Consider the following 12,816-nt stretch of genomic DNA (forward strand, 5'->3'; position numbering starts at 1 on the left):
CTTCTGTGAATAAATGGCTACATTCACAGAGGAATGAAATAATAAAAAAAATAAACCACAGTGATATTCTGCGAAGCACATACAATCAATAGCTGAAGTAGGAAGTGTTCAGTTCAGTTAGAATGAAACAACTAGATGGGAATTTATACTAAAGAATTTTACTTCTGGGAAAGTACTTTCTATCATTTGCTTGTCTCTCATCTCTCTCATACATAATGGAGGACTACTAGGAGATTTGGGAAAAGTACAGAAAAAAACAAAACCAACAACTTTTGACTAGTTACTCCACTGAAGTGTTCAGAGACTGGTATCTTGTAGCATCCCACATCTCCTAAAGCAGTGCTAGCCTGTCATTTCATCACATTTGATCATTCTTCAAATCATCTGAATCAATCCCTAGATGTCAGTCCTGGGCTCCCACTGCTTCTTTTGTGCCACATCTAGCAATTGTCCAGCAGCTGGCTGGCTGAGTTCAATAAACTAATCGATACAACCAAATTCAAGCTAAGGAAGAGGAGAATGCCTGTCTACAGATAGAAACATGGCAGCTGCTTTCTACAGCACCTGCAGCTATGTCAGGATATGGTTAACATCAAATTGAACATTAAATGAACCAAACATACAAGGCTCCTCACTACTTTTTCTATTGCACACAATACCATGTAACAAGAGCTTTATCTTCTTGTTACTCTTCAGTTTGTTGCCACACTATGCAATAGATCAACTATGAACAACAGATCTGACTATGGAAGGCTGATTTGAATATGGGAGAAAAGAACACGTATTTAAGAGGAAGTATTAACGGTGCTCAAAAAGGAGTAATAGCCACATTTTTCCCTCCAGAAAAATATAGCTATAAAATCTAATGCCTTGATCAAAAAGTAAGAGTGAGAAGACCAAAAAAAAAAAAATCAAGAAGTTCACTAAAAGAATACAGTCTTTCCAATGACCGCTTCATGACTTCTCTGAAGACCTGCCCCTATGCTGCACCACGACTAAAGGACCCAATTACAAGCACTGACAACTTGGTCTTTATAAAAGAATTACTTTACTGCATTTCACTGGTCCAGTAAGCTTTAGCTCAGCAATAGCACTGCTGATGCTACAGCACATTACATCCAAGTCTCCCTTATCTAGTACCTATTAGAGATCAGCCAATTTAAAATCAGGACTCTAGATACCAAATGTAGCAGAAAATGAACACTCCTTACCCTATGCCATCTCACTTAAACATACTTGTCACATAAAGAATAAATAAAAAAACACTGACACCTTCAGAAATATTAATACATGAGTTTATCACCATGTCAGGCAACAACTTATGAAGCTCTTATTATATAGATTCATATAGTTAGGAATTCAATAGAGGTGAATTTTTGACAGAAACTTACAATTCTTTGAGTTTCTTCATTTGTGAAAAAGCATTTCCTTGAACTGACATAATTGCATTATTGCTTAGATCCCTACAAAACAAACAAGAAGAAAAACATGAGAGTAAGGAGTAATTTATTGAACTAATGTATTCAACATGAAGAGTCCAGGAATAGTTTGTTATGTCAGTTACATACAAAGGTTTTTCTAGCTTAAAAACCAAAGAGACAATATTGAAGGGTTTTCAGCATGCTTAATAAATGTGAAGTTTTCTATATTAGTATTGAAATTCATATTCAGCAGAACTCCATTAAAAACCCTCTTAAGAATACTCTATTTTTTGGAGCAAGTGTATTTCACTCAAAGTCGTAAGTAAAGCTCATCAGTCCTATCTGTTTTTTTCAAATGATGGCTTAAATGAAAGTATTTACTACTCACAGGTGTTCAAGTGCATCCAAGCCAGAAAATGCTTTCTTTGTAATAGATCTAATTCTGTTTCCTTGCAGTATCCTGGAAGAAAAATAAGTACATAATGCAAAAAAGACATAGGCTTTTCTGGAGTCAAACAATTGCATTTTTGGCATTTATTTCCAAACTGTGAATTTGAATATTTACCATTCAGCCTTCCTCAATGTAGAAAAATGCCTCACCTTTAAAATAAACTGATTTACTGCACTTGACTAAATATCTTGATTTTACAATGATTTTAAAACATGATTAATGTATAAAGTTCAGGAATGCAGATTATTTATATTTATATTTTTATTATTTCATAGATGAATATTTTCATATTTTTATGCACATTTTCAAATTATTTTTCCATACCAATGAAGCCATTTCCATTGGATGCTGCACCACTTTATCAAAGACTATTCCTTGCACTATACCTCTGTAATATTGGATACACTAAAAAAAAGAAAGTTTCTATAAATAGCACATTTGAAATCTGTGCATGTATTTCAGATTAGCTTCACTCACTGAAAAAAATCAGAAATTGCTTTCATAGAAACTAACATTTTATATCAAATAAAATGTTAAGGGAGCAAAAATCACCTTAACTATGGAAAACACACCATCATATTGGACTGGTCCATCAAAAGTGGCATAAAATAAGCTACTTAAGTATTTTAAAAGGAATTAGAGATGGTGGTACTCACAGCTTCCTAAGTTCATCCAGACCTGAGAAGGCACCATTCATATCTTCAATAGTCCACGATATTTCATTATTTTTCAGATCTCTATTTACAAGGAAATGGGGCAGGTGGGGAAATCAAACCATGAGAGATATTAGGAAAAACGAGGTATGTACTTCTTAAATAACACTTATTACTTAAAATAATTCCTGAAATCACTGTCTGGCAGCACATTTTTTCTCTTCCTTTTTAGTTATTTCATTCTCATTTTTACTGGAAGACTTTAACAACTACCAATTAACACTTTTTCCACTGATAATTACAAAGATAACAAAACAAAAGTTAATAATTATTATAGAACAAAACGTCATTCCCTTGGAGGGTCTTCAGATACAGGACAGAAGGAGCATCAGAAGGGAAGAGATCAACTGTTGCCTCCTTCAAACTAAAATACATCTAGGCCTTTGTACACTGTGAACATTAATACACTGAGATTAATTAATAAGTAAACTTTCTACATTCTATACTGTTCACAGAGCTAGCTATGTTATCTGTGACACACAAAGAGATTAGAGAGATTTGTGAAAAGAACAACGTATCAACTGAGAATCGATAAGATAAGGCTAAAGGAGAAGAAGTGTGAGAGAAAAAGTTTAATGATTCCTCCTGTGTAAATTTAGAAACTTGACACAGTCTCTTGACTTTTTTTATGATCTATATATGTATTTAAAAAACACAGAATGCATCTCTGTAAACTACATCTTTGGAGGATGCCTCTAAATGCTATCACTCTTTAAAGTCTACAGGGAAAAGTAACTTCTTCATTCATCTGGCTAACAGATGAATCAGTGGTTCGCAACTGAAAGATTCTAATGAAGCAAAGAATTTTTTGATTCATTTACTTCTTTCTTCTCCTTCCTTTAAGAAATACTATTTCAAAATACGATCAAATGCTTAAAACAATTGCTCGAAAAGGACAAGCATCTACATACAGAGTGTTATCTGCTTAATTCTACCATGATGAAAAGTATGGACTCAGTTAAGACAGAACTATCAGGTCCCTAAAGCTGTAGATAGCAGTGCTGCTCACTACCTCTGAATGGAGAATTGCTACCAGAAAGTTTGTATTAAAACTACCAGCATCCACTGTGCACAGCCTTTAAGAAATAAGCCCTACTTCTCCAAACTAGAGTGGAAAAAAAAAACTTACTGGGAAAAAAGAAAAAACACTACGCTAGGAAAGTTACAAAAGGCAAAGCAAAGCAAAACAACAACAACCTAACAACGTACAAAGGATTTCTTAATGTTTTTAACCTTAAAACTCAAGTTAGTCAACTTACAAAGTCTGTAGACTAGAAAGTCCCCGGAAGGCACAATCAGCAATGTAGTTTACTTTGTTGCTTCCAATGTACAGTCCAACTAGCACGCTTAAGCCAACAAAGCTTGAATCATCTAACCTTGCTAAGTGATTGAACGTCAAATCTCTGCAAGTTTAAGGAAAAATGGATTTTAATGTTTTTGTTGCATTAGTTGTTACTCAGTTCAACCCAGTTGAATCTTCAAGTGGGGGAAATGGTTCCTTTTTTTTTCTTTTTTTTTACAATGGTCACAAAACCTACCACACTGTTTTTGACCATACAGCTTATCTTTTCCAATTATTCACAAAATACTGCAGAACAAATTTCTTTCATTTGAAAATGATTGAGTTACAGCTCTAGAACAACTACAGTGAAATGAAGCAGTCATGGTTGGCTTCAACTTCTTCCAACAAAATTTAACTGTCTCACATGTAGAAAAGTTGCTGTCACCTTGGAAACTTTGTTATGAAAAATTCACACATCAGTGGTAAGAAGCTCATGCTTTGGCATGTACCCTAATTTCAAATCTGGAATAGAATAAAAGCTACTCACAGCTCACTGAGTTTTTGGCAAAATTCCCAGGCGTCAGGACTGATCCTGCTGATGGCATTTTGGCTGAGATGGAGCTGTTGCAGCATCAGCAAACCATAAAGCCAGCCTTTGGTTACCTCTGTTAAGTTGTTATGGTCCAGCTGCCTACACATACACAAACAGACAAAAAACCTAAGATTCAGAAACTCAGTGATGCGTGTGCTTTGCCACAGGTCCACATTTGACTTCATGACACTGGCCAGATAGTTGCAGCCTATATTTACATTTAGAGTTTTACACATGCATTCAGAATGCACTGCTTTACATGCTTAGTGATTAACACTAGTTGCTTTTCAAACCACACCAGAATACCTTAGTTCAAAAACACTTCTATATTTTAGCAAGCAATTCTATTATGTACAATCCTACTTAGTGTAATAGCAGAATCTGTGAAAGTTGGTACTCACAAAACTTCCATGTTGGTTAAGCCCCAGAATGCACCATCCATGAGCCTAGTAATCCCGTTTCTCTGTAGTTTCAATGACTTCAAAGCTGGAAGTCCTTGGAAAGTAAGCCCATCTATTTTTTTAATTTTGTTGCGATTCAACTCCCTGCATCAATAAATTTTACAGTTTCAGCAGAAGTTTACTTGCATACCAACAACTCTTCCTACCTCCCTGGAAACAAATTTCACTGAAATACCTGCCCTGCAAATTGAACAACAGAAGCAAGATGTAATAAAATTCAAACCTTTTACTGCAATGCGTTATGTTTAACCATGCTATTACTGTTTTGCCTTTTTGATATTGAGGACATGTACTTGATAGTTACTTGATGTTTAAAGAATCTAAGGGAAGATTAAAAGGGGGGTAGATTTAGGTTGGATATCAGGAGGAAGTTATTTACTAGGGGAATGGTGAGGTGCTGGAACAGGCTGCCCAGAGAGGCTGTGGATGCCCCATCCCTAGAGGTGTTCAAGGCCAGATTGGATGAGGCCCTGGACAGCCTGATCTACTATTAAATGGGGAGGTTGGTGGCCCTTCATGTGGCACTGGGGCTGGAGATTCATGATCATTGAAGTCCCTTCCAACCCTGGCCATTCTGTGATTCTGTGAATCTTTCTAGACCTAAAATGTCATGATCGATCCCCTTCTCAAAAGCGAAAGCACGTTCCTGCTGTCCATTCAGAAGTAGAGTTGTTAATTTTTGCTTTTAATTTGCATTCCAATTGATTATTGATTGCAAAGTTAAAATTTCTAGTTGCAATACTTAGCCAGAACCAATATCCTGGATAATTTCTCCCTCTCTTAAACTGGAATCAGGCAATCCTTTCATAGGCCTGAGTTTGGGACTCATATGTAATAGGAATTATAAGGTATAAGTAGTGCTGGAGGGTAAGCTGCAGTGAGAGCAGTACACCATGTTTTCTATTTTCCTGCTCTTTACAACATCCCCTTGGCTTTGGTCCTTTTCAACTAGAAATCCAATCCTACCAACTCCAGGCAGCTTTCTGAGTTACGTGAAAAAGTAAGCCTACACTCATGCAAGTACAGAAAACAATGTACTTGCATGAAAATTAACTGTTTTTATAACAGCGGATTTTAAACTAGCTACTGTTTGCTAAATCAATAGTTGTATTTTCATTTATTTATTTATTAGAAACAACTGATATATAAAGTGACAATACTGGACAATACTACAAAAAGGCCCCTAAGAAAAATGTGGCAACGAGTGAAAATTTGCCCCTCTAAAAAGATCTTTATCAGGCTGTATCCCATTTAACCAAGAAGAATCCTCTCCTTCCAAAAGTCACTTTGTTCAGATAAACAAAGACTAAAAATGAACAAAAAATTATTTCTCCATACTCATTACTATACAGTATATGAGTATGTATACTGTATCATATGTATACTATTGTATTATACAATTATTATGCAGGCTCTCAGCTTTCTAAGACTTCAGCTGCCCTCTCAGGTACTCTGATACAAACTCCATCCAATAACAAATACATAATACAAAACTCCTCTCATCCTCCCATATGTTTAAAAGTTCCTAAGTTGTAAGGAACATTCAGTGAGAACAGCCTTTATTTCTTCTTATCGCATTATTCAAGTGATAATATGTGAAGATTGCTCCAAATGTAATGCCTCCTATTTTATTATATTGGCACACAACATTAGAGGTGGACATTAATGGCATGGCAGTAGAGACTGAACCTTCCCACTACAATTCAGTTCAATTTTGTTGCTGCGCAACAGATGGCAGCAGAGGGGCAGGCTGACAAAATGGCATCTGATGTGAAAGTGCCTATGAAGCAAAGGTGTTTTACTGAATTCTTTCGTGCAGAAAAAACTGCATCCATTGCTATTCATGAACGCTTGCTGAATGTTTATGGAGATCAAACAGTGGATATGAGCACAGTGAGACGGGTGGTGCATTTCTGCAGTGATGACGGCGCCAGTGGGTCACCTCCACTCATGCAGATTTTTATGAGCACAGTACACAGGCTGTTCATAGCTGGAACATATATGCATAGCTAACGATGGTGACTATGTTGAAAAATAGCATTTTGTATCTGAGAATTTGCTCTGCCAAAGTGTTATTGTGCTCACACTCTTCTGTTGGGGTTTAATTCAAACATTTCCTCTGTGCACAGGAAAGACACATTCACACTTCCCGTTTGTATCAAGCATTCTAACATTTCACTGTTCTTAGGGCTTTTCACTTTCAAAATTAATCTAACAGTTCATCTTGCCTGTTGAGAATGGAAAATAACTACTTGGAATTTAACAAAGTGCAGTCCTAGCCCATCTTCTTGTCAACTTATCATACTCTTTAAGTTTTCCAAAAGAGGGGAGAGTATATTTCCCCATATTTGTTCATATTCAGTAGCTACATTTATTACTTAGTAAAATAGTTATAGACTGTATCACATGAGTGAAAATCATAAAATTCTACTTACTCAAGCATATTGTTTATTGTAATATCTTTCAAAAGCAAATTAATTCCCTTTATAATGCAATGGTTGGATTTGATGATTTTAAAGGTCTTTTCCAACCTAAGTGATTCAGTTATTCTAAATGATTCTATGCTTTTACAAACATACAAAGAGACTGATGTAGTGAGTGACATAACTCTACTTCATTTATTAATTTTTCCGATGTTTTTTTTTACATAAATACTGCTATTTGCTATTAACCTTTTTTTTTCTTTTCCTTTAATAAGCAGACACAATTTTAAACACAAAGACTATTCATATCTCACCAATATATAAGACTGGTTTTGTTCAGTATAAAGCTGCAGTTAGTAAGGGTTGTAGTAATGTTTTCTGTGCCTGTCTCTGCAACTGCTTTAATTAAAGGCTAGAGTTCAAGCACTACCAGTGCTTGGAAAGCCTGAAAACAATTAGTCAATTGTAGGCTGCACTTACAGGTGTTGCAGATGGGAAAGTTTAAACATCTTTTGAGGGATTGCTGAAATTCTGTTCCTGTTCAGTTTTAATACTTGAAGTGTGGTAGACAAATTGTCAAAGGTACCAGGCTCCATGGAGGTTATTCGGTTACTGTTAATGTACCTGTTGAAACAATGTCTAGAAGGTTAAATTTACAGTTATTTAATAAAATTTTAATACCAAGTAGTGAAACATAGAGTTCTTAGACTGCTTATACTGTGATAAATGAAATTTCATTAATCGCATTAATCAAAGCTCTTGACAACTCAGTCTACAGTCAAATAGTATTTTGCCACCAATATTTTTCTCTGTTCTGCAAGAGCGCATTATTAGCAGAAGATAGCATGTTGCCAAAATATAGTATGTTGCAACTCCATTACTTTCTTCACAGTGTAGCTCTCTCTTTGCAGTACTGCTATAAAAAACATTAAGGTAAATTCAATGAAGTCCACAGAACTTCATGCAACTCGAGACTAGACCAGCACCCACAGCTTAAATTCATTTTACTATGTAATTTTTCTCTCAAGAGAGACATATCCATTTGTTTCATCTCAATGTTGTTTACCATGAATTAAAACAGTTAATTGCAGCAACTGGTAAATTCAAGTCTACAACTTAGGTTAAGATCAATGGGTAAAAGTAGGAACATTTAGTAAGTGTCTGATTAAAAAATATCTCATTCTTCAACATACAGTTGCCAGCCTAAGCTTGCCATCAAGTTCTTTTCTAAATAACGTGGGGGGAAAAAAAAAAAAAAAAAGGAAAAAAGGAAAAGAAAATGTAAAGTAGGTTTTACTTACAGATACTTGAGCTGTAAGGAAGGAAATGATGACATTTTTAGCTCTGATATGTTGTTGTTGCTCAAATCCAAAGTTTCTAAACTCTGAAATGGCTTCAGATGTTCAGGTAAGATGTTGGCAATCTTATTACTGGTCCTGAAATTTAAGGATAGTAATTAAAAAAAAAAAAAGTCATTTCCAGAGCTTGTTAACTTGTTAACTAAGCACTACTCTTAAAATTAGTACTTAATTTCCCTGCTTGTTCTAATAGGCTGAGCATTAATTTCTAGTTTTCTTGAATTACAAACTAGAATGCTCTGAGCAAACAAGTCATCAACATTTCTTGATTCCTTGAAACATTTTCCCAGCAAACAGGGCAAGGGGGAAGGACGAAGAAGTATTATAATCCAAAAGTATTTCATTGTTTTTAAAATGTTAAAATGAAACACTATGTTCATTAATCTCTGAAAAAATGTAGACATATGTTATTTGCATTGAATATAATATGTCACAATATTGCAATGAAATCAGGTCATAGTTGTTTTTCATTTTAGTCAAACTAACATAACAGTACTCAGACATTCTGCTTCGTTTTTCTGAGAACTCCTACAGCATGAAATTCAAACTGAATTTCCACAAAAATAGAGCTATGTAAGATTGATGACAGTGCACTCCTTCCAGAAAAACATTCTCTAATACTACAATTAGATCTAGTATTTTATCCAGCAAATTTTTCTACTGTGTTAGCAAAGAATAAAATTTGTGCTTCTCACAACTCTTCACAGACTGTCTGGACATCTTCTTTGGTTAGATTTCAGCTAAGCATCACATTCAATTCCACAGTAAAGAATTTACAACTATTTAAAGACATGGCTATCCTAGTCTACTCTAAGAAACGTCTCTATTTTCACTTCCAATTAAATGTACTTTTTCTAGCAATATATTTCACGTTCATGCACAGCAACTACCATATTTTTCATCCCAGTTGTATCATACATGGACATCAGCAAAGTGAATAGAGTTATTCGTTGGGGCTAATGGTACGTAAGGGGAAAACATACATGATTAATTAAGTGAATGCAACCCAAAATGATCCTTGTTACACTCCAAAGCTCAAGTCAGTTCTGGCTGTGGTACATTCTGTTCCTAGTAAGACGAATGATCAAAATTTAGGTGCTCTCCTCAACTTCCAGAGACTGAAGGCAAAGGCAATTTCAGGTTAAACTATCAACAAAAATGTTGATTCTGGAAGGTGTTTGCCTTTATTAGAAATAGTTGCTCTGGATAAAATAGTAAGCCATACACTTAGAATGGCATGGACAACCCTCACGTAAGCAAGGGAAGGATTACTAAAGACAAAAAAATCCTGACTCAAAAATTGAACCATAAGTTAGATTAATAGGCCTTCTGACCACATGTGGGAATGGATAAATGATCTCGCAACTCCTCCAACGCTGCTCTTGTATCATGTTTCATTACTCAGGCTGTCTGGTAGAGCTATACTACATTATCTAGGAAAAAAACAACCTCTTAACAGTAAGTTTTTATAATAAATGGAAACAAATTACTTTAATAAAAAAAACAACAACAAATACCACCATGTGTCAGTTCCACTGTCCAAACAAGACTGTGAGTTAGATAACAGGTCACAGAGTTGCCTTTATGCGTTAGTTTGTTTATAAGGTAATTACTAGCAAGGTATTAAAACTGCCAATTACTTGAGTGACGAATAAAATTTTCCTTGCAGTAAAAGTGTGCTCCAGCAGAAGCCAGCAATTTCCTGAACTGCACGCCTCCTAAATTGCAGTGTGAAAGTGTTCACTTACAGACACAGCTTACACAGTGCTCTCTTTGTGTCAATATTGCTTCATAAAACAGAAATTCCTTACAACTGGCAGGATAATAGCCTCTGTATTACAAAGTTTAGTTGGACCTAATGGAACTGAATAAAAGTCTTACGCAGCCTTCAGATTAGCCCTTAAACTAACTGGCAAATTATTTGATGCAGACCAGATTGCAATAAAAACATAAAAACAAACAAAAAAAATCAGCTAATTTGTTTCAGGGATTGTTCTTTTTCAGTGATGATAAGGTCATTTAATAGGCAGAAAGTAACTTCTTCACCAAAACAGAGGTCCACATCAAAGTCCTACTCCATCTCATAATGAAAATCAAATGAACCCTTCACCATGCCTTCTTGCCTGTCTGTATTTACAGAAGCCGCTCAAATGCAAAATGCCTAAATGCTTCACTCCTTACTGCCCCAGCCTTCTAATCCAGTTTTCTCTCTAAAAAAATTCAAATGCCATAATTACCCAGCACTGAGAAAATCTCAAAATTTTAAGGTTCAACCCTAGTTAAAGTGAAAGTCTACTTCTAATTTGACTTTTCTTCACGATCTCCTTTCAGAAATTCAAATAAATATTGTATTCATTCCTTTAATGAGTGCCAAATAAATATCAAAACTACTCAAAAAGATATGATTGAAAATGAAAGCTTATCTAATTGTTACAACAGATCCAAAGAATATCCTCTACCTTGGTACAATCATATGAGTTTGTTCACTCTGCAGAAAAATGTCCAGTTGCTGTAACTACCGTGTTCACACAAAAGAAGGTCTGCATGCTGCACCAGTTTCATTTTTCAGATCCTGAAGGGAAAATTAAAGCAAGCAGGGATCCCTTTGCAGTAAGTCAACCAGTGCATGAAGTTCTCACAGAAATATGCCAATGGCAAACAGATCACAATTTCTCCATTTGCAAGAACATGCAACTTCCTTAGAATTTTTCCTGATGCACCTGATGAAAAAAGACCACTGAGGAACATAATCAAACCCACCAAAATATCCACATTAATTTGAGTATATCTCTTGCTGTTCAACTATTTACACCTTGACTTTCAGGTCATAAAGAAAAAGAAAACAACCAACTCTACCAAAATAGTGTGCACGTAGGTTGATTTAATCATTTTCACATAAGCCTGAGTGAATACCATCTCAAGACAGAATATTAGTTTTTCATTAGGGTATGAGAAACACTGGATTTTCCTTTCCGAATTCATGACTTTAGACACACCAGTAGGTCAAAACATTTACAACAACCCCATCAATCATGATCTCAAGATTCATTCCGTATAAACAACAGCTACAACATACCTGACATATTGACTTGTACTTCCCTTGCCTCTAAGGAAATACAAAGCAGGATAGCAATTGCCATACCCATTTTGTTAAGTATCTAGTTAACACTAATTAGACACAGTTCTTATGCGCTGGGGGGAAAAAAATTGTTTTTAAGATGTGAGGTACTATGATTATATATCTCTTAATAAAGATTGCCAATATGCAATGTTTTTTTATCTCAAAGAAGAATCTACATAAGCTTAGAAATGAAACTTCATTGATCTGATCTTATGATACAGAAATTGCATCTCCAGATCTGAAGCACTGTTTTCCATTTCTAAAAAAACCTCACTACAAGAAAAAAAAAAAAAAAAAAGCATTCTTGCACTTCCCCTCTCAAGCATAACTTCCCTCCAGGTAGATCTTGATCTGCTCTGCTATGAGAACCTCTTTGTCTTCTAATCCTTTACCATAATTCTAAAAAGTACCATGTGCCTGAGTCTGGAGATGGAGCAAAGTGAGAAAAAACAATTGTCCAAAAAGACAATTTTGGAGAGTTGTCTGTGTAGCCTGTTTCCTAAAACTGTATAACAATTCTCTTTTAACACCTCTGTGATTCTGGACTATCTCTTGTCCCTCACCTAATCCCTGAAAGGCAGAATATATTAAATTTGCATTAGGAACAAACAATCACGGTGAAATCTCTTGGTCACTTGCTAAATATCAAGAAGATATATAAGGAGAAAAAAACATTTTGCTAGGGCTAGATACATCTTTCTGAGCAATGCTGAAGCTATGATACTGGGATGCTGGGGTTCACAGATACTTAGTTTGTCCATCTTCTAGTTACACACTTTCAAGATTAAAACTGGCTTGGAGGTAGCCATGTCAGCACAGGACAAGTAGATGTGACCATCCATGCCCATCCAAGTACGTACACAGTCATCTCCATTATATTACACTATGGCACAAAGTCTACTTTTTCACAGGTTGCTTCAACCTGTTCTTCCTTCCACTCACCCCTTGGTGTCATACGACTCCTTTTACATTTGCTACCTGCACATTTTTCTCA

At 35.4% G+C, this 12,816-nt stretch overlaps 1 protein-coding gene across 3 annotated transcripts in view; it reads right to left on the reverse strand.

The window, feature by feature from the left end:
- Window positions 1-12,816, reverse strand: part of LRIG3 (leucine rich repeats and immunoglobulin like domains 3) — a 44,185-nt gene that overhangs the window by 13,303 nt on the left and 18,066 nt on the right. For all 3 annotated transcript variants that reach the window (XM_048947666.1, XM_048947685.1, XM_048947677.1), the window contains exons 4-11: window positions 8,645-8,779; window positions 7,824-7,967; window positions 4,861-5,004; window positions 4,415-4,558; window positions 3,845-3,988; window positions 2,529-2,609; window positions 1,810-1,881; window positions 1,392-1,463 (exon numbers count right to left, since the gene is read on the reverse strand). In XM_048947666.1, coding sequence (XP_048803623.1) covers window positions 1,392-1,463; window positions 1,810-1,881; window positions 2,529-2,609; window positions 3,845-3,988; window positions 4,415-4,558; window positions 4,861-5,004; window positions 7,824-7,967; window positions 8,645-8,779 — 936 coding nt within the window. The remainder of the gene's footprint in view (window positions 1-1,391; window positions 1,464-1,809; window positions 1,882-2,528; window positions 2,610-3,844; window positions 3,989-4,414; window positions 4,559-4,860; window positions 5,005-7,823; window positions 7,968-8,644; window positions 8,780-12,816) is intronic.

Source organism: Lagopus muta, chromosome 1 (assembly GCF_023343835.1).
Source record: "Lagopus muta isolate bLagMut1 chromosome 1, bLagMut1 primary, whole genome shotgun sequence".
Taxonomy (NCBI): Eukaryota; Metazoa; Chordata; class Aves; order Galliformes; family Phasianidae; genus Lagopus; species Lagopus muta.